The sequence below is a fragment of the Prunus dulcis genome, chromosome 7 (assembly GCF_902201215.1).
Source record: "Prunus dulcis chromosome 7, ALMONDv2, whole genome shotgun sequence".
Lineage (NCBI taxonomy): Eukaryota > Viridiplantae > Streptophyta > Magnoliopsida > Rosales > Rosaceae > Prunus > Prunus dulcis.
Genome location: NC_047656.1, coordinates 19,371,025 through 19,392,751, shown reverse-complemented (window position 1 = coordinate 19,392,751; position 21,727 = coordinate 19,371,025). Strand labels below are relative to the sequence as shown.

At 38.5% G+C, this 21,727-nt stretch overlaps 3 protein-coding genes across 5 annotated transcripts; 1 reads left to right on the top strand and 2 right to left on the bottom strand.

Moving 5' to 3' along the window:
- Positions 1–168: 168 nt before the first annotated feature.
- Positions 169–8,327, top strand: LOC117635846 (transcriptional corepressor LEUNIG-like). 3 transcript variants are annotated; one of them, XM_034370217.1, is made up of 18 exons: positions 169–606; positions 2,095–2,192; positions 2,287–2,396; positions 2,521–2,880; positions 2,971–3,059; positions 3,172–3,259; positions 3,352–3,418; positions 3,586–3,635; positions 4,331–4,624; positions 4,747–4,926; positions 5,300–5,542; positions 6,071–6,188; positions 6,315–6,424; positions 6,613–6,762; positions 6,937–7,092; positions 7,201–7,317; positions 7,533–7,739; positions 7,858–8,327. In XM_034370217.1, exons 1-18 carry the CDS (start codon positions 569–571, stop codon positions 7,999–8,001), a joined length of 2,619 nt encoding a protein of 872 aa, XP_034226108.1. In that variant the 5' UTR covers positions 169–568; the 3' UTR covers positions 8,002–8,327. The 3 variants fall into 3 exon arrangements, with proteins under 3 accessions (XP_034226108.1, XP_034226110.1, XP_034226109.1); XM_034370219.1 differs by having other exon boundaries at positions 367–606; positions 4,762–4,926; XM_034370218.1 differs by having other exon boundaries at positions 367–606; positions 4,759–4,926.
- On the bottom strand, positions 8,320–10,566 carry LOC117635525 (gibberellin 3-beta-dioxygenase 1-like). Its single transcript, XM_034369829.1, has 2 exons — positions 9,970–10,566; positions 8,320–8,983 (listed from the first exon to the last, which is right to left on the bottom strand). Exons 1-2 carry the CDS (start codon positions 10,413–10,415, stop codon positions 8,320–8,322), a joined length of 1,110 nt encoding a protein of 369 aa, XP_034225720.1. The 5' UTR covers positions 10,416–10,566.
- Positions 10,567–11,283: 717 nt separating this feature from the next.
- On the bottom strand, positions 11,284–19,235 carry LOC117635845 (ABC transporter G family member 32). The gene is made up of 24 exons (XM_034370215.1): positions 18,738–19,235; positions 18,362–18,482; positions 18,155–18,243; positions 17,981–18,065; positions 17,735–17,894; positions 17,584–17,660; positions 17,462–17,515; positions 17,211–17,301; positions 16,807–17,108; positions 16,445–16,726; positions 15,934–16,250; positions 15,688–15,848; positions 15,502–15,605; positions 14,918–15,077; positions 14,677–14,799; positions 14,483–14,574; positions 14,064–14,396; positions 13,685–13,975; positions 13,227–13,310; positions 12,992–13,125; positions 12,677–12,904; positions 12,353–12,524; positions 12,000–12,254; positions 11,284–11,882 (listed from the first exon to the last, which is right to left on the bottom strand). Exons 1-24 carry the CDS (start codon positions 19,010–19,012, stop codon positions 11,610–11,612), a joined length of 4,263 nt encoding a protein of 1,420 aa, XP_034226106.1. The 5' UTR covers positions 19,013–19,235; the 3' UTR covers positions 11,284–11,609.
- Between the last annotated feature and the right edge of the window lie 2,492 nt (positions 19,236–21,727).

Below are 21,727 nucleotides of genomic sequence, written 5' to 3'. Positions count from 1 at the left end.
TAAACACAACTTAAATTATAGAAAAGGAAACCATTTACATTACAGATTAGAGATGTAGATTAGGAATGATTTAATTTTAAAATGCATGCATTACTTGCCAACCAAGTTAATAAAAGCTTGGCAAAGAAAAAAAAAATTCAAACAAAATTTTAAAGAAAAAATAAATATAAGTGAATGCCAACCATCTTATGCACCGGTTGCGTGACATTTTAGAATTGAAGAGTGAGAAGAAGGAGCACTACGCCTGCTAAAAACAAAAGAAGAAAAAAACTCATAAAAATAATCAAAAGGAAAATAAAAACAAAAAAAGAGAAAAAGATAAAGATAAAAAAAAAAACCACAAAAATGAAAAATATTATTTTAGTATTGAAAGAGGAGGTTATCGTCTTCAACTTTCAAGTAGAGTGAAGGAGAAAACAAAACAAAAACTTCCATCTGCTTCCGAAGAGCAGAAGACAGGACCCTGAGCATTTTAACACAATTTCTCCGACATTCGACTTCGTTATCTGCTAAGTGTCGAAGGCTTCGGATTTACATACAAATTGCTCTTGCTGTTAATCTCAGAATCATGTCTCAGAGTCAGACCAATTGGGAAGCTGATAAAATGTAAGCATTTTTTACTTCGTCTTGTTTCTTTTAACGTTACTTTGGTCCTGATATTTTCTGCCTTTTCTTCGTTTTGCTGTTGTCATGGTAGTAGCCACTTGTACTTTGGGGATTTGTAGTGAGCTTTTGGTTCTAGGGTTCTTTCTTCAGTGTTCAGTTTTGGTGGGTACTGTTGTTTTCGTTATCTTTGTTATCTTTGTTCAAACGGGTATTTCTTTAGTGTTCAATTTTCCGCCTTTTCTTCGTTTTAATTATTTCTTTTAAAGAATAACATTCAAGTTTATTGACGCTGGGTAAGTTGTTGCCTTTGCTGTTGGCTTGTGCAAAATTTGTGTCGTTTTTTGGGGCTCGATTTGGTCTCTCTGGTTTGGATTTTTGTGACCTTATTCTGTAATGGGTATGCTTTTTACATGTTTTTGAAAGGCTCTGTTGCTGTTGAGATATCTTCCATATTTTCGTATATGAATATATTCATGCTTCTTGTTGTTGCCTGGCTTTGTGTTTTCTTTCCGTTCTTCCTTCTTTTATTTTTCCACGCTTTGCTTGTGACGTTTGTTTGGTTGGATTGAGGGTTGAGATGGGGTGTTGTTTATTTGGATGAATCTTTGTATCTGCAGTTGTCTCATATTTTTCCCTGCTCCAGAAAAAAAACAGGAAAAGAGGAAAGAAATTTAGGGCCCGTTTGATAACCATTTCAGTTTTAGTTTTTAGTTTTCATTTTTTGTGCTAGAGTATAGAGGAAAATGAGAGTGAGAATGGGAGTGAGGATGAGATGGAGAGAGAGGATGAGAGGGGAGGATGGGAGGGAGAAGTAACAAAAGTGAAAACAATTTCAAATAGATTTCGGTTTTTTTGTTCTTGTTTTCACTTTTGTTACTCCTCCCTCACAGCCTCCTCTCTCATCTTCCCTCTCAATCCCATCTCCACTCTCATCCTCATTTCCATTCTCACTCTTTTTCCTCTATACTCTAGCACAAAAAATGAAAACTAAAAACTAAAATTGAAATGGTTTTCAAACGGGCCCTTAACTTTTCAGTCTTCTATTTTGTATTGTTTTGCGTTTCGGTAAATTTGAGTTTTTTCCTCAACTAACAACACACGAGCTGAGTTACTTGTTTTCTCCTCCCAGAATATGGGTGACATTGTTTATCCAAAAAGCTGTTGTTGTTGTACATGTTTTTTGATGTTGAGGACTTTCTTAAAAGAACTTCAATTTTGAATCTCATGTTTGATTCAGTTTGTTCTAGAAAATAAATAATTCGCTTCAACTAAGCTTGACAGAAAAAACTTAATTAGTGAGAAGAATTTGTTTCGATGATTGTAATGTTTAATATTTTCATTCGTTTTCTTGTCACTGGATTGGTGGATTAGCATCGTATCAGATTTTATGTTTTTGCATTGTGGACCTTCTTCCAATGTTAATTTTCAGTAGTTAAAGTTTTTTGGACTCCTGAAATGTGGAAGTTTTATAATTTGTTTGGATCACAGGTTGGATGTATATATATATGATTACCTTATGAAGAGAAAATTACATGCTTCTGCAAAGGCATTTCAAGATGAAGGAAAAGTGTCTACAGATCCTGTAGGTAAGTATATATGCCAAAGAAAAGAGATGCACTGCATACTGCGAATTGTATATCTGAATTTATTTACATTTCTTTGATTTTACTCTTGCTCCAGCTATTGATGCACCTGGTGGCTTTCTTTTCGAATGGTGGTCTGTCTTTTGGGACATATTTATTGCTAGGACGAATGAGAAGCACTCAGAAGCAGCTGCATCTTACATTGAGGTGCGGACTTCTATTGGACTTCAACCTTGGCTCTGACGTTTTTTCTTTCAATTCATAAATATAGGTGGAATTGTTTGGACTTCTCTCTATTTGAAATGTTTCACTGTTTGTCTGGATGTGTTAGACGCAAGTGATGAAGGCGAGGGAGCTGCAGCAGCAACATCAGCAGCAGAAGCCTCAGCCGCAACAGCAAATGCAAATGCAAATGCAGCAGCAGCAGCAGCAGCAGTTCTTACAGAGGCAGCAACAGCAGCAACAGCAGCAACAACAGCAGCAACAACAGCAACAACAGCAGCAGCAGCAGCAGCAACAGCAGCGTCGAGATGGGACCCAGCTTCTAAATGGCACTGCCAATGGGCTTGTTGGCAATGATCCTCTTTTGAGGCAGAACCCTGCAACTGCTAATTCAATGGCAACAAAAATGTATGAGGAGAGATTAAAGCTTCCAATACAGAGGGATGGTTTGGATGATGCAGCTATCAAGGTAATAAGTTTTGCCATAGATTCAAAGAAGTTCTTTATATTTTAGATTCCTTTCATCTATTCATCAACTCACAATATGTACACCATGCAGCAAAGATTAGGTGATAATATGAGTCAGCTTCTGGATTCCAATCATGCCTCATTGTTGAAAGCCGCCACTACAGGTGGCCAGCCTCCTCGGTATTTCTCTTCAAGATTCCATATTTACCATTACTCAGCATTGTGGTGTAACACATGCTCTTTGTGTGCAATTGATGCTTAATATGAAAGTGGTTGAACTCCTTCCTGACAGTCAAATGCTGCATGGTACACCTGGAGGTATGTTGGGGAATCTTCAACAAGCTCACAACCGGAGTCAGCAACTTCCTGGTTCGACACAGGTGATTATCATCAGCGATCTGTTTCATACTTCGTTTTTTATCCATACAGGTTGATTTTTCTTATTTTGGGTATCCTTTGAATGATGAAACAGGACATAAAGACTGAGATGATGAACCCCAGAGCTGCTGCTCCAGAAGGATCATTGATTGGCGCTCATGGTATTGATTAATATTGTGTTTTTTTATTCTGTACGGGGAATTTCTGGGTGGGTTTTGGGTGTGAAACTTGAACAGATAAATAAGAAAACTGTAAAAGTTCGAAAGCTCTTTGAATTTATTTATGGTATCTATTTATCTCCCATGAATGATTCATATGTTCATTTCAGGATCAAATCAAGGCAGTAACAATTTGACTCTGAAAGGATGGCCTTTAACGGTAGAACTAAATACCCAGTGTTGATATTACTTTTGCATCCCCTCTCCACTTGATATGATTCTAATTTATGTTTTCTGTTTGGTCCTTGGGCTATTCTGTGGCCAATAGCTAACTATAGTGTTAAGTCAAACAGAAAATGGAGTACTTGATGGGTGAAATTTTTAGAGGAAATGCTATATTCTTAAGGCATTGAATTAAGAATACCATACACCTAAAGGTTAAGGATGATTAACAATTAATCTTCTTCTTTTAGATATACATATTAATATCTCTCTCTCTCTCTCTCTCTCTCTCTCTCTCTCTCTCTCATTTTTTGTTTTTACTAAAAATATGTAACACCACTTGAGAAACATGTTTTCTGTTTTGTGCAAGATTTTATGACCTATTATTAGTGAAGTCTGGTTTTATATTGACATCTTGTTGTTGAAGGAAAACTGAAATAACACCTTAAAAAGATGAGGGTAATATCTTGAAATGGAAACTTGTTCAAGTTGGTTGTATAAAGTGTGCTCAGCAATATTTGATGCCACATTCCATTGGCATTACTGATAAGAAGACAACATGATTTTAAATGTAAGCAAATAAACGAAGAGCATTTTTTGCAACTACCCATGCTGCCAAAGACGAAACTGGCTTGTTAGCATCTGCATTTTTGAGTTTATAGTTTCTTTTCTGATAACATCTCACCTTTTTAGGGATTTGATCGGTTTCGATCTGGGATTCTTCAGCAGCAAACGTCTTTGATGCAGTCCCCTCAACCCTTCAATCAACTTCAGCTACAGCAGCAACTTATGCTTGCACAACAAAATCTGGCTTCCCCATCTGCCAATGACTTGGACAGTAGAAGGCTGAGAATGCTTCTCAACAATCAAAATACGGGTCTCGGGAAGGATGGTCAACTAAATTCTGTTGACGTATCTAACGTTGGATCACCAGTACAAGTTGGTTGCCCGGTATTACCTCGTGCGGATGCCGATATGATTATGAAGGTATCATTTCTTCTTCTACATCTGGATTTAAGAAAACTCATTGTTTTAGCTAGTATCATTAGGATCTTGTGAACTTTAAGCTTCCCATATATATTTGCTTATATGAGTAGCCAACTTATCAGTTACAGCAACAGCAGATGCAAAGCAACAATCAACAGCAGCAACAGTATTCGCAGCATCCGCTTTCAAGTCAACAATCTCAGAGTTCAAGCCAACACCTACAGCAGCAAGAAAAAATTATTGGTTCTGGTGGCATTGTGGCAGATGGCAGCATGGCTAACACCTTACAAGGGAATGATCAGGTTTTCTATTACTGGCTATCGGATTCAAACTTTATGAAGCTATATGTTCTTTTTATTATCTCTTTCTTCTTTTTTCCAACTTGATCTTGCAGCAAAGTGTTTTACAAATATATCCACATGTCCTGGAGATTTTTGCATATCTTAATTTTCACAAATCCTAAACTATTGATACATGACATATGCTTTTTTCACATTTGATATTTTACATTCGTTACCTTTCCACCCTATATAACTTGTATTATAATATTAAAACTTGAATTTAATCATATTTTCAGAGTCAATTGTCTTTAGTCTTTATTTTCGCTGTGAACTTGATCAGTGTTGAAAATTGTTATATCCGGTTGCTTTTCTCATTTCGTTTTCCTGGTTTAAGGCTTCAAAGAGTCAAATTGGGCGAAAGAGAAAGCAGCCAGTGTCATCTTCAGGTCCTGCCAATAGCTCAGGGACTGTTAATACCACAGGACCATCTCCCAGTTCACCTTCAACGCCTTCTACCCACACACCAGGAGATGTAATGTCTATGCCAACTTTATCCCATAATGGTGGTTCCTCAAAGTCTCTACTTATGTTTGGCTCTGATGGTTTGGGCTCACTTGCATCAGCGCAAAATAAATTGGTTAGAAACTTATCATTGTTATGTCTAACTTCTTTGTATTGATTGCATTTAAGGTGACTTGATTTGGAGTCACAATCTGTAACATTTCACTGATGAGTGCTTCAAACTTGATTCGCATTTGCTCCAGTGGGTTCAATTGATTTCCTATCTAACTTTTCCATCCATAAAAAATGTGCCATTGCTGAGAAGGAAAAGAACAGAGTTTACCTCAAGGGGTTAGAAAGGTGCAATGTTTCATTATTTTCTTACTATGCCCCTGCTCCTCTTAGTAACTTAAATGGTACGGACTACAGTGTGCTTGAGTTACCAAATGTGGATAATTCATTGGATGGAGAAATGTTAAACCAAATTTCCACTTTTCTCCCTGTTGCTATGCCCTAGTGGGTCGATTATGCTTTTAGGCTTGCCTCATATGTGATTTTCATATTAAGGTTAGTGTGCTCTTTGTGATAAAGCACAAAGTGTTTACTTGTGAGGGATTGTTCCTAGAACTCCATTGGCAGTCAGTAACTAAGCTATGTATTGCAGACTGATGTGGACCGTTTTGTGGATGATGGATCTTTAGAGGATAATGTTGAATCGTTCTTATCACATGATGATGCTGACCCTAGAGGTAGAGTTGCTCGCTGTTCAGATGTCAGCAAAGGTACGAAGAATGCAAACATCTGACATTGATAAACTTTGTTAATTATGTCACGAGATGTATATGGCTTGGTCTTATATTATACTAGAAATATAGCAAAAGGCTTTAACATTTTCTTGATGAAATTAGGTTTCACTTTTACGGAAGTCCAGCTTATTCCGGCAAGTACAAGTAAAGTTGAATGCTGTCACTTCTCTTCAGATGGAAAATCACTTGCCACTGGTGGGCATGACCGAAAGGTAGGCCTAGGAAGATTGAATTTTTCATATGGGCTCTGTGCATGACCAAACTTATATTACTATGTAGTTTTAAAAAAAGGAAAAGTGCTGCGAATATGAATGATGGACGTTTTGATACTGTTTCAGTTAATCTTATGGCTTATAGAAACACAAAGTAGTCATGATTACTTGATTATTTTATGGTGCAGGCTGTATTGTGGTGTACTGAGTCCTATACTGTAAAGTCTACACTTGAAGAGCATTCTCAATGGATAACCGATGTTCGTTTTAGTCCTAGCATGTCAAGGCTTGCTACATCTTCTGCTGACAAAACTGTCAGGGTTTGGGATGCTGATAATGTTAGTCAATGTGTTTTTTGTTTTTCCCTTAATGCTACATCATGTTATTTTTGACTGACTTTTCATTTTTAATCTTCAAATTTATACATTACTACTGAACTGTCATCACTAAATTACTGAACCCTCGATTCTTATTTCATCTATGTAATGAATGCATAAAAAAATGTTGTGCAGCCTGGATATTCACTTCGGACTTTTGTGGGGCATTCTACAACTGTTATGTCAGTGGACTTCCACCCTAGTAAAGAGGACCTTCTCTGCTCTTGTGATAACAACAGTGAGATACGATACTGGAGTATCAAGAATGGTAGTTGTGCTGGGGTTTTCAAGGTATAAAACATGGTGTTAGTTTGTCTATACTATATAGGGAATACTAGAATTCTGTTTCTCTGTTTAGTAAATCCTTTGGCATTTGATAATATTACCTATATTTTTCAGGGTGGTGCAACTCAGATGAGGTTTCAACCCAAAGCTGGAAGAAACCTTGCAGCTGCAGCTGATAATTTTGTATCCATCCTTGATGTCGAGACGCAAGCTTGCATGCGTAAATTACAGGTTTCTTCTGAACTTCCCATTACTTCTTAACATTTGTAGTACTAATTTTTTTAACTTTATTTTGGAATGGGCACTTACTAGTTGTGTCCACATTTGGGCTTGAATGAAGTGTTTATCAGTAAGAGCCCACTAATACATGTTTACTTTGATGCGATTCATGTGCTGTTGTTCATCATGAATGCTTTCTGATTTATATCTTGTGTTATTAATTGTAGGGCCATAAGAACCTTGTCCATTCTGTGTGCTGGGATCCTTCTGGTGACTTTCTAGCATCAGTGAGTGATGACTTGGTTAGAGTGTGGTCAGTTGGCTCCAGCGTCAGAGGGGAATGCATTCATGAGTTGAGCTGTTCTGGCAACAAATTTAATACATGTGTTTTCCATCCAACTTGTCCATCATTGTTGGTCATTGGCTGCTATGAGGTAAGCTATACTGCTCCACTTCTCTTTACATTAAAGATGAACTTGTTACCCGGTGACTTGCTCTTGTTGAAGATGCTTAGTGAGGTTTTGTTTTTGATATGCAATGGTGGGATTTCAGACTTTGGAGCTTTGGAACATGACCGAGAACAAGACAATGACTCTGCATGCTCATGACAAGCTAGTATCTTCTTTGGCGGTATCAGATGCTACCGGGTTGGTTGCTTCAGCTAGCCACGACAAGTTTGTCAGGCTCTGGAAGTGACAAAGTTGTATCGTTTTATCTTGAAAATGGTTTACCTTCTCCATTACCACATCCCAAAGGAGACAGCAATTTGATGCTTTTGTTTGTTCTTTATCTGGTTATCTTTTTAGCGTATGGTAAAAGGGTTTTAGATTTTAACCCAGCCCCAGTTAACCCATAGAAGAATTTTGTTGGACCAAGACCAAGGCCAACCAGCCTAACGATGTCAAACTTGATCAAAAGGATCTCTTTCAACTCACAGGGGCTTATAATGTAAATGATATTTTGCTAGACGAAACGTATATGAAGGCAGTCTTAAAGATAGCCGAATGTTTTATTTTACCTAATCAACCATTTCATTTTACAAATTACATGTACAATCAGCCAAACCAAAGATGAGTTGAAATCAAAGATGAATGCTAGCTCGTTGGCTTGTATTTCTCCTCCATCATTCCGGATGAGTTCAAGCGCCTTGTTGAAGTGCGTTGCCTTGTAACCAAGGTACTCCTTCCAAGTTACCGGCTGATAGAGAGGTGGATGATTGTGATCGATCAATTTCATCAACGGCGATATCTTCACATCCCATGGTGGGCCGTAGAAGTATGCGATGGAGATGCGATGGTGCACTTTGTTGACAATGGCACGATGGACTACACTCTTGAAACATCCGTTGGATAGTATGTGCATTAAATCCCCGACGTTGACAACCAGCGCACCGGCAGTTGGGTACACCGGCGCCCACGAAACCCCGTCCACAAGGACTTGCAGGCCGCCTGTAGTGGTCTGGTATAGCAAAGTGAGCAATGAGGAGTCTGTGTGAGGGGCTAGGCCCATTGCCCGGGTCGGGTCTGGGCAGACGGGGTATGAGTTGAGTTGAAGCAAGGACCGCGGATGTCTGAGCCATTTGACATCTTCATTGTTCAAGCCCAATGATCGAAGCATGAGCTCTATCAGTTTTGCGGCAAGTCCCTTCATCTCCTTTTGGTACTCTTCCATTACATTACTGCATCACCAGTAAGATCAGGATATGGATTTGGTTTAATAACTAGGACACAGATATACCGACAAATACGTTGTTTTCAATCTGAACCATTAATTAAGTACATTAAGTACATTGAGATTTCGACAAATATATACGGACAGATATAGGATTAAGATCATATTTACCACCATTTTCTTTTTGTAGCTTTGGTTATCGTTTTCTCTTCGGGGGTTGTGCTCTTGCATTGATGGCGTCGCTCGTGGGTTTTGAGTGGTGTAGCATTTCCCTGTTCTTTATCTTAGGGTTTTTCAAGTCTGTGTTGTGTTTTGTGAACTTTATGTCTTTCGTGAGTTTAATGATTGTAGTGGGTTTTATGTCTTTTTATGTTGAATTTAATTGAACTCATTTGTTAAATTCACTTTGATGTCGACTTCGGTCTTCAATTCAAATCATCAAAAACAACGACCATATTTATTTGTCATGCGTTTCCAAAGCAAACATAACTTTCTAAGGAAGTTAAAAAAAAAAAAAAAGGAAAATAGAAAAAGAAGAAAATGTTTAAGCACAAACCCAAACATATAAATATAAAAATATTTTTATTTTTATTGGGTCAAAATCTAGATTCTAGTGTATGGGTTGGATGGTGATTCATGAGCGAAAAAGGACTACGTGAACGTGAAGTGAAGGACAAAGCCTATCATATGGATCATGAACCAGCACAAAACTAGCGTATTGGAAGCCAAGTTTCTAGACCACTCATATCCCGCCACGTGACGTCCCTAAGCCTGGCCTTTCATTCATCGATCATAACGAACATGATCTAATTACTAATATATCCTTGAAGACATTTAGCAAAGGAAATTCTTAGGTTTATCGCATTTTTATACTTATTATATCGGTAAATTCTACTTCTATTAGAGAAATAATACACAAGTGGAATGAAAATAAAGAGATGATACACACTGGAGATGCATTATTTTATTTATTTATTTGTCTCTGGCACGTACCAGAAGTTGGCGTGGTGAAGTGGCCAAAGCTGGCGGGCATGTTCCAGCGGAGACCCCATCATCGAGAAACCCTCCGACCACATCAGCTTGGGGAAGTTGTCAGAAATGCGGGCCGACCCGTACCCGGTGAAGCCATCGGGCGAGCGGAGGACCCTGAGTTTTTGGTCTCTGGGGAGGGCGAAGAGTCGATGGGTTTGGAGCTGAGTTTGTTTGATGAGGTTCATGGGAACGCCATGGTTGGTGACTTGGAACACACCCCATTTCTCACAGGCAAGGCGGACCAGAGGGGTGGCATTCGGGTCGGATAGGTCGATGACCGGTACGGATTCGGGGAACGGGTGGTGATCGGAGGAGGATGGAGCCCAAGTGTGGGAGTTGGGTAAGGTGACGAGGGATTTGAAGTCGAGAGGGATGAGGTGGTGGTGGGAAGAGAGGTGGATGTTCATGGTAATTATTTTGTGGGTTTCTTGTTGAGAATGAGAACCCTTTTGAACTGCGTTGAGATAATGGGTGTGGCATGTAAGTTACATGTAGATGCATGTAGGGCAAGTGTTGCAACTGCAGCTACAATCTACTTTTGCATTTCTTGACCCTATGTATGTATGATATCTGTCATTATGTGAAAGTCGGTTTCAGAATTGAATGGGGCGGGCGTTCGGGAAACTTTGAAACCCAGCACTTCATTTTATCAGTTCAGTCCCCATTCTTCCTTTTTTCCTTTCTGGGTTTCTCTTTTTTTTCTTCTTCTTCTTATCTCTCTCTAAGAGAAAATGTACCAAAAGAGTAAGTTGTACTTATGAGGCATGCCTTGTGTATATAGAGAAATCAAAGGCCCAGGAGCCATGCCTTGCGTTGTGCTGTTAAAAACTATATTGAATTGGATTGGATTGGATTGGATCAAACAAATGAGCCACTGGCCCACGAAGATCTTGTACTTTAAAATGATTTGGATTCTCGGGTTTGAATGCTCCAGCTCTTTGCTCGTGGAGGGTTTCATGGCAATCGAAAGAGAGGAGAAGAAGAAAGGCTCGCAGGGTTTGGGGCAAAGCGCCTTTACCTTTCAAACACGTGTCAATATTTTTCATGGAAACTACACGTAAACAAAAACGTAATCTGGTTGGGTAAAAACGACATGATCTATTTTGTACAGATTCACGAATTTGGCCCCAAGTCTGTTGTCTAATTCTAATTCGAAAGTATTGGCAAATTGCCAATTTGGTCCCTTTGTAGTGGAGGACCCATTTTGTTTGGAATGTACAGCACTAGGACCTTTCTGTCTTGTAACTCCATAGAGATATTACAGAAATCAAAATCTTAGAACCAAAACAAAAAGGACACAGTGGCTGCACTGCCCTATAATTTATTCACCAAGTACTTTACAACATGTTTGAGTTTTGTAAAGTTAAACCCAAAATAAATAAATACTGAAAGCATGTAATTTGTTTACACATAAAAATAAAAATAAAAAGCCCAGCTAGCAACTAGCTGTTATCTGCACTCGATCTAAAACAAACAAATAATTTGATCCTATATTATATATCTATATAATCATGTAGCTATACACTTTAACATTGTTTCTTCATGAATTGAGATGCTGATATACTCAGAACTGAAGCAATAGGGTATAGAAATCTGCCTTGTTATCTCCTCTGGAAGTTGAAGGATTTTATTGCAAAGGCAAAGATAATGGAAAAAAACACGCAGAAACCGACCACCATAATGCCGGCTATACTCAGAAAATCACGCCTGTACCCAAACCCTTCTTTGAGAAACTGCCTTACTTGCATTGAATGAGTTCCATCTGCCAGCTTCAAAAGACTATCATCGTCGCCGTATTGCGAAACAAAGAGGCCATACAGACTCCAGGCCACAGGATTTGCCCAGTAATACCATCTCCACCATATTGGAATTCTCTGAACAAGTGCAACAAGTTATTGTGTTAGAGAGTATTCTTAACAAATTATTATAAGAATATGTTATCTGATAAAGTACACATGAGATTGAGCAATGAAAGCAGCCACTTCCATTACCTTGTGAGGAATCATAAAGCCGCTGAACAAGTTCCATAGCATATAAAATGGAGCAGCAATTATAGAGGCCACATTATGATTTGGTGTGACAGCTGTCGTCATCATGCCGTATAAGGTGAAGTATAGCATTGTGAAATACATAAAGAATATGTACCAAGCGAACTTCAAAGTAGTCCACTCAAATGAAGCCGTAGAGTAGAAAATTGCACAGTATATAATTGCTTGTGCAAACACATAAGGGAGCTCTATCACGACCTGCATACATGATCAATGCGTTAGATAAATTTAAGCGATACCAGGGTACTATTGTGCGTTTCAAAGAGTGGGCGTAGCGTAGCGTAGTAAAGGCGAACCTGAGCAAATGCAAATGGTAAAGCTGAGTACATCCCAGCAGCTCTCTCTCGATATGAGACGAATCGTTCTATAGAAACAACGGGTTGAACAGCAGTGCCATTGGTGATTCCACTAAATAGGATTGCTGCATACATGGATCCCATGGCATTTAGTAAATCCTGCTGGGTTCCCCTGCAAAGGGAAAAGAAATCCTGTCATATAGAAACCCAATGGCACATATTGACATCTACAAATAAGGGCTGAAAGAATATAATACATCAAGATGATTAGTTCCCTTACAGACTAGTTATCATAAATTACAAGATTAAGAAAAAGGAGGAAACCTCTTAGCACCAAATCTCCAACAAATTGTTCCTAGCATCAATGAGATGATGACAGTGTAAAAGAAGCGAACTGCAGTGTACTGAGGATTTCGCCAATAAGACAGATTTTGCTTCCAAAGACAAGTGAGAAATTGTTCGAAAAATGTCTGAGAGTACTTGGTTGGAAAATTTAGTTCTTTAGAATTGGTACTTGGCTTGCTCAGGCTTTCAACCAACTCTTTGTTGTGCCTGAGACAAAGGAAGATGGTTGTTAGATCAAGAAGCATATAGTTCTGTATAAAAGCAGCACAGTCAGAATTCATTAAGTTTTCATACTGAAACAAGTTAGAACTTCGGTAAACTTCTGCAAAATCCACCCCCCGGCGACTTTCTTCAACTGAAGAAGTAACATCAAGCATCCATGCAGCAGGATTATATCCAGGCCTGATCTTTGGCACTCCTTCGACTGCCTGCAGAAAGAAATATTTTCACATGTTAAGCTGACAGTCATGAACATTACCCAAAGTCACATGTTCTGAAATATATACTGGCATGGCATGCATGATCTGACCTCAAAGTACTTGATGAGTTCACAAGAATTAAGACCAAGTGGACCAGCATATATGAGCTCTCCTCCACGCTTCAAAAATAGAAGCTGCAACACATATGAGATTATAGCAGGATCAATCAAGATAATAAAGCAATATAGAAATGCTCAGCCAAATATGACTGAGCTGTTTTACACTCTGGTCATAGTAGGATCAATCAAGATGCATGTCTTTGCATCTCCATCTCACCCATTCTTATCATTTCTAAAAATTGGAAGAAAAAAACACGTCTTCATGTGCATACCTTGTTAGAAAATTGGTTATATATGCGTAGGAAGATAGTTTAGGTGGATATACATATATATATATAGGGTACATTATATCATTATGTATTATGTATATATATATATATATATATATATATAGAGAGAGAGAGAGAGAGAGAGAGAGAGAGAGAGAGAGAGAGAGAGAGAGAGAGTACCTCATCAAAGGATTCAAAGATGTCAATGCTAGGCTGGTGGATTGTGCACACTATAGTACGTCCAGTATTGACAATATTCCTCACAGTCCTCATCACAATAGCTGCAGACCGTGCATCCAACCCTGATGTGGGCTCATCCATGAATACTATAGATGGGTTGGCAACCAGCTCGACAGCTATTGTTAGCCTTTTTCGTTGTTCTGTTGACAAACCATCTACCCCAGGCAGACCAACCAATGCCCCACTTAATGGAGTGAGCTCCACAAGTTCCATCACCTCCTCTACAAAAGCCTGAATGATTTTTAAATCTTTTAGATGATAGATTCATTTTTTTTATGATGAAGATGTACAAAAACATTAAATAATTTTATGTGAATACCCTCTGTGTCCCCAAATCAACATCTGATGGTAACCGAAGCCAAACAGAGAAGAGAAGTGATTCCAGAACAGTCAAGCAGGGGGAATGAATATCAGTCTGCTCACAGTAACCAGAAATTCTTGCAAAAGTTTCTTGTCTTTTTGGATAACCAGATATATGAATGCTCCCTTCTATGAAGCCACCAGTTTTTCGACCAGCTAATACATCCATGAGGGTAGTTTTCCCCGCACCACTTACTCCAACCAATGCTGTAAGCACCCCAGGCCTAAATGCTCCAGTGACATTAACCAACAACTGCAATCTTTCTTCTTGAATGCCCTGCTGCTTCAATTCCTGAGGTGGTACTTGGATCAGAAAAAATATATAGTTAACATGTTTCCCAGAATGGATGGTGCAAGTGAATAGTGTTAAAGACTTACCAGAGGGACATCCACGTAGTAGTTTATATTGCTGAAAGACATGGAAAGTGGTTGAAATGGGAGGACCATTCCTCTCTGCTTAAAATATTTTCCTGCGTAGAAGATAAGAAAGAATTTTGGAACTTAAACAGGTCTGTAGTTAATTAAAAAGAATTGTACTAAAACAAACTCAATATCCAAATTATTTTTCAAACCATTTAATGACTCTGAATGCTGCAAGTACTGTCTCAGCTCAATAACAACATTTTGTCCTTTTCTTCTCCTTTCTCTCTCTTGAAGCTCTTCCTTAGAGACTACAGCTTGTTGCTTCCCCAACGCTGATGCATATATCAAAAATCAACTCAATAAGCTTTCTTTTTTTAAATTTGTTTGGCTACATGCAGCAATAGAAGGAAAATGAAAATTAGTTTGTTTTTATGAGCAGAAATGACTTACGGTTAAGGTAAGCGAGGAAGAATGTGAATAGAATGTTGAACAAAACTGTATATCCAAGCAAAGCACCAGCACCAATCCAATACCAGTAGCTCTCGGGAAACAAGCTGCGTGCTCTCAGCAATGCCTCACCTAATGGAAAGCTGGTGTGGCTTCCAATTCTCTACATAAATAACAGGGAAAAACAGAATTAGAAGTTTCAGAGTAGAATCCTAGACAATAACTAAATAAATAGGTCTGGTGAAGTAAATCTTCTTATTGGCTCTTGCCTATACAGTGTGCAATTAAAAATTAATGTGATTTAGCAAAATAATGTTTAACACTATTTTCCCATCAAACATAATGTCCTCTTGGAGGATGCCAATGGTTTACTTGAAAATTCACAAAAAAGGAAATAAAATCCAAGTCTATTATCAAAGATAACATATCCACTATTATTATCAAGGCATTAGAATTCTTAAACGTAATTTATGGTAATTTCTAGTTAGTAAAAACTACCATACCCCTCTACCTTGACTAACATAATAAATCCATAATTGCTATAATCCGTAAAGCAAACTTGAACAGATAATGAATTGGAATGTTACCTTGTCCCAGGAATGTCCAAGAAATTCATTTACAGAAGCTGCATTTTGAGTATACATCAAGGGAGAAAACCAGAAACCCCAAATCCACCACTTCGGTATACGATCTGTCACATTTGAATAGGGAAATCAATAAAAGCATGCAATCAAGTTGGAAACATGTAGACATTGACAAAATGTTAGGTTGACCTCTCGAGATGATGTATCCTCCAAGAGCCATTACAACCAACATAGCAAAAGATCCAAATGTGTTGGCAACTATCATATTTCGACCTAAGGATCCCATAATACGGAAGAGAGCTATGGACATCTGATGCAGAAGGAAATATATCAAGAACTGCCCCAAAAATCTGCAGATTCAACAATTAATGTAAGAACTTCATCCTTCGCCAACTTTCACGATTTATGCAGAATTCCAAAAAAAATATGATTTACCTAGTAAATGCAGGGTCATATCCAATGACGTAGTATGTGATTGCTACCCAGAAACCAGACTCTATGAGTGAAATTGGAATACTCAAGACCCAAGATGGAATCGTATAGACCCAGCTCGGATAGAAGTGCAAGTCCCTGTGCTTGTAAAGCACCGGAAGCTTCGCCACCAACATTGGAACCTCCATGAAGCCATTAAAAAGAATAATAACCGTGGAAAAGTATAGTGACCCAAGATATAAGCCTCCATCATCAATTGTATTGTGGCGCATTGTCGTCCGGAAAAAAACACTCATTGTAACCAAAGCAACAAAAAGAAGCTGCAAGACAGAACATAGTACTTAATCAGCAGCAGATAACATTCACCAGTTTCATCTTTCAGATGATTGGAAAAAAGAAACAAACAAAAAAGATATTAATTAAGGTGTTCTACAAGCTAGCACGGAAGGTAACATTTACTAGCAAATACCATCGAAAACATGCCCTTCGGATAAACAAATAATGGTACTATTACCTGAACGAACTTGAAAACATAGATAAATGCATTCCGCTTCATCAGTAGCACTTGCCAGTTAAAGCTTGTTTTGAGAAGCTCACACCGCTTCATGCCAAAGCGAGAAGTTGCTAAAGCTGCAGGATGGTTGTAGCGTTTATCAAAAGGAACATCTAGTTCTTCAGACAAATTCTTCCCAGCTTGAAATAAACGAAAAGCATCAACAAACTTTGCCGGTGGAACATAGAGGTACGGGAGATCAGGATTGGACCAGTACTGCTCTTGGTCCTTCTTTGATATAACCTGTGTACGAGGGAAAAAAAATTACCAAACATTCCATGCAACAGAATAGCAACTCACAACTCAAGCTCTCCATTACTTACTTCTTGCAAGAAGTCTGCAACATTCTTTCTCCGTGGACACCTAAATCCCATGTATGCAAAGAAGTCAAGAGCAGCTTGACGGGGTCCTTGAAAAACAATCTGGCCCTCACACAAAAGTATAACATCATCAAACAACTCATAGGTCTCTGGAGCAGGTTGAAGCAGAGATATAACAGTGGTTGCATCAAGTGCATGAGTTGAATGCTTAAGATATTTGATGATTTGATAAGTAGTTGAACTGTCAAGCCCAGTTGATATTTCATCCATGAACAGAACTCTTGCTGGACCTACTAGCAATTCACCTGGAAATCACAGTTGCTTTATTAGCAAACAGCTTTACCCTACTAGTGCATAAGAATCCCCCTTCAACCTAAAACAAATTTAAAAAACAAAGAAGTATACACCTGTAGTGAGCCGCTTTTTTTGCCCCCCCGAGATTCCCTTAAGCATTTCATCTCCTACCAATGTATCAGCACATATGTCCAACCCTAAAATCTTTGTCAAACATATTTTAGTACCTAAAATAAATCTAATAATAAATCAAGATATATCTTCAAGATATTAATAATAAATCAAGATACATCAACCAGTCAAATACTCAAAATGAACATGTTAATGGATATGCATCCAATAATAACCAGCATCGAACAAATACCTTCATGATGTACTCCACCACAAGGCTCGTCTCCTGCCCCCCAAGAGCTAACGACTGGAAAACAGAGTATCAGCAATCATTACATGTATAAAGGAATCAACATATTGAATAAGTACTCGTACCTTCATGAATATATCAAGATCTCCATCGGGTTTTATCCCGGATATCTTTTCTCTTCTTGCAAGTTCTAATAGCATATCTGTGACAAAGTTTTCATGTCAGCATCTAAACAAGCACCACTAGTACACAAGTACCTAATTTCCCAAAGCTTACCATATTTAGTCCCAACACCTTGGCAGCGCCCCGCAAACTCAAGAGTTTCCCTTACAGTCATCTCTGCCGCATGCCAATCCTGTTGACTGACATAAGCAGACGTCCGCTGAGGGACAAACTCCTTTAAGACATGGCCGTTATATGTGACGCTCCCTGATAACTTCAGAGTGATCAAAGTACAATGAGTTAAAGCAAATGTCGAAACCAGATACCGATTAGTAGGATCTCTGTCGTTCAATTGGATACCTGCAAACCAGTTCCAAGTCGTCCAGCAAGAGCCAATAGTAGCGTCGTCTTTCCGGAGCTTGGTGGACCCAATAGTAACGTCAATCTACAAAACAACACCAACACAGCTTGTTAGACGTAAACACTGGGCTGAAAACTCAACAATTGATAACTAGCTGATGCTAAAATACCTACCTTGAAGGTCTTATAATCCCGTTAATGTTGTCTAAAATCGTTAATTTGCTTCTCTGGGGCCTGTATATCCGTAATTGCCTAAAAAGGGCCTAAAATGGCATCCAGATAATGCAAAGGTTATTTTATTTTTTAACAAGCGCTCAATCATGTAATTGAACAAGTTGCATTCAAGGAAATTAACTGATAATTTGAATGAAGAAACTCTACCTCCGTCATATTGAAAACGAAATTGGGAATAGTTGGCAGTGCTCTGCTTCCCACGTGGACGAAAGCTTCGACTTTCAAGTTCTGAAATCGAACCTCGATCTTCGGAAGCTCCAGATCGACTCTGCACAGCCAAATTTTGACAGAAATATTTAGAGTAAATAGCAAGCCAAAAACAAAGTAACGAAATTAAGAATGACAAAAAGAAAATCCGTTTGGCTGCTGAGAAACAGAGAAAACAGAGACTTCAACACTCTCATTTGGCACTGTATAGTAAAATCAATTTATGAGATACTAAATTTGCTTTCTTTGCTGATATTTTCTCGGCAGCCAAGCAGAGTCATTCGAAGTTTTTGTCCAAGAAATTGAAGACGATTACGCGTCGAATCTGCGTCGCATGCGATTAAAGAACCGCTCGGGATCGTCGTCGGCGGAGCTCACAAGGCGGTCGAGCAAGAGCTTCTGCTCCTGCGCCTCGAGCTCGCTGACGTCGATCTCCTTAGTGTCTCCGGCTACGTCCCTGAAAATGCCACGTCGGACGCGGGCATAGGTGGGGAGCCTCTCGAGCGCTGCCCACCGGAGTGCATCCTCATCCTCCCCTTCCTCCCTAAACGACGAAGCTCGCGCGAACACGTTCTCCGCCGAGTTCCACATCGGAAATTCCAACCCTATCTATGTCTGCGTAGAGTCCTGAAACCGTTACTAAATAAAAAGCTCTCCCTCTCAGAGTCTTGTGGCTAAGACTGAGAAAGAGACTAATAAAAGTAGGGTTTGAATGTGAGGTAGACAAATTTGAATGCTGAAAATGGTGGTTGAGCTCTGCATTTAATAGCTCTCCGTAGAGAGTCTTCGTGTTTGTTGAACTCTCTCTCTCTCCTCTTTCTCACTGGAGAATACATTGTGCACGTTAAAGTGATTCACAGTTTGTGTGCAGGGACGGGAGAGACGGAAACAGAGGCTCATTTAATGGCCGCGGGAAAGACATAAAGCAAGAGGCTTCTTTCAAACGCGAACTCGCTCGTCTATTTGAATAAACTCTATTCGCTCTGAAATCGAATCACCCGACTTCATCAAACGGCTGGTATTACACCAAGGAGAAGGACCGTTGAGTTTGCAGGTTTGGCGCGTGGGTTGGTGGGATTTTACGTGGGAATTTGAATGAAACGGCTGGGAAGATGGGTTTTGTTTTTTTACTGCCGTGTTGGGTGATTTGGAGTAAAATAAAACGGCGGGTGAGGTGTTGGTACAGTGGGGCCGTTTTTGGAAAAAGTCAAAGTTAAGAGGCAAAAAGGTTGATGTTTTACTTCTTAAACCGAAGCAGAGTAACTCCCCTTCTTCCAAAGGTAAAGGCCAAGAGCTATTTGCCTTTTGTGGAGGGTTTCTCCATTGCCATCATTACTCACAATACTCATGTGTTTTTAGTATCAGCTATCAGCTGCCTGCAATTTCTAACTATTGATGCAACTGGGTATCCTAATGTTTGAATAGTTAGAATTCATTTACAGACACATATGATTAACAATAAATATAATTGAGTCCCACAATATATGAATGGTTAGAAATTCTTCACATGCACAAATGATTAGGGATTGACGAAATTAAGTCTTACAACATACACACGAGATCTTAAATAAAATGTTTGTTTTAAATCGGCAAAAATATATTTCTTTGTCTACAGCTAGCATGAGAACTTCATTTCATGGAAGTTCTTGCTTACGCTTACACTTACACATACTGGAAGTGACTTGTGCACGAGAATAGTTTTTTGGTTAACTGTCCTCTTGTCTTGTCCTGTGTATAATGTATGAGATTTGTGGAAATTCTGAACCCCAGTCATTTTCATCAACCAAACATCTTTAACAATCTATGATGTCCTCCTGTCTACTCAATCAAAATCTGCGAAATTTTAATTTATCACACTATCTACCATATAAGAACCTTTCATGCCATATACTACCAAAAAATAATTAAAAAAGTCAAGTTATCATTATTTGACCACGTTTGTTGGGGTGATTAAAGTCTTTTGTCAAATGTCACCAAATAATGGTGATTGTTGCCATTTTTTTATTTTGTAGTGATGGGACATGATTTGATTAACAAACTGCTACTAATTCAAGCTAGAATATTATTTCCAACTTGTACTTTTGTTGCCAACGTTAGGAAGGTGGAGGGAAAAACTCACACACACAGGTACTACACAAAGGGCATGCCTGAGTCAATCCAACTAATACCAAATTGGTCAACTTCTAACCATATTTAAGAGAGGATATGTGTTTAGTCAAAAAAATTAAACCTGTAAATGTGTTTAGTCTAAGAAACTAGAATATGGAATTACTGGTGGTGTCTTATCAACATAATTGAACATAAGTACAGATAGCTACAACCGAATTGAAGCCCTGCCCGAGTCTCTCTCTGCTGTTTACTTAAAGCCGTTAATAATAAGTTGAGTTTAGCTGTTAACCTAATTTCTCAACCGATTGAGACACTTAAGAAACTGCATTTTATTTTATAATTTGGTTATTGATGAGCAACTTAAATTAAGCTGACTTCTAAATTTATATTTCGCAGGGGCATAGTTTCTACAAGAAAGCTAGGATTAAATTCTGCCTCCATTATGGACGAGAGATTTATATCGATACAGAAGGCCATCTCAGAAATAAATAAATAAATAAAATTTAGGGAAAAATTCCTGCCAGTTGCATATTCCTTTGCCCCTATAGTTGGCAAATTGGCATATGGCGTTGGGGATATTAATGGTAACTTAATGCAGGAGGCCCCGCACTGAAAAAGTAACACCAGTAGCACACTGCTGCTGCTCTGTGATCTAGAAGAAAAAAATGATAAATCCATGTGACCTATATCTTTTATGTGGTGGGTTTTTTTTTTAATGTTCATAACTTGAAAGAAAAATTGTCTGATAAAACCATAATATCGAGCATTTCCCCAACACAACATGATCATCAATTCATGCATCGTGATATATACGTCCCCTCTCCTTGCAGCTGTCTTTGCAGTTTATATCAAAGGCTCAAGGACCTTTTCCTTCTCTCATTGTCTTCTGGTTGGTTGGTGAGAGTAGCTCACAAATTGGTAACCGACTATTAAGATACACGAAACTACGTGGTAATTAGAATTAGAAACCACATATAACAATACATATATATATATATATATATATATATATTTTACACACATCAACCACATTCTACTTTCCACATGCACATCTCCAACCAAAACCAAGTGCCTCTCAATGATGCATCATTCATCCAATAATAAATTATATAAATAATTGATGTAACAAATACACTTCGCAAAATTGCTAACTAACATAATTTATATAGTATTTCTTTTATGCGTGATGCGATGAGG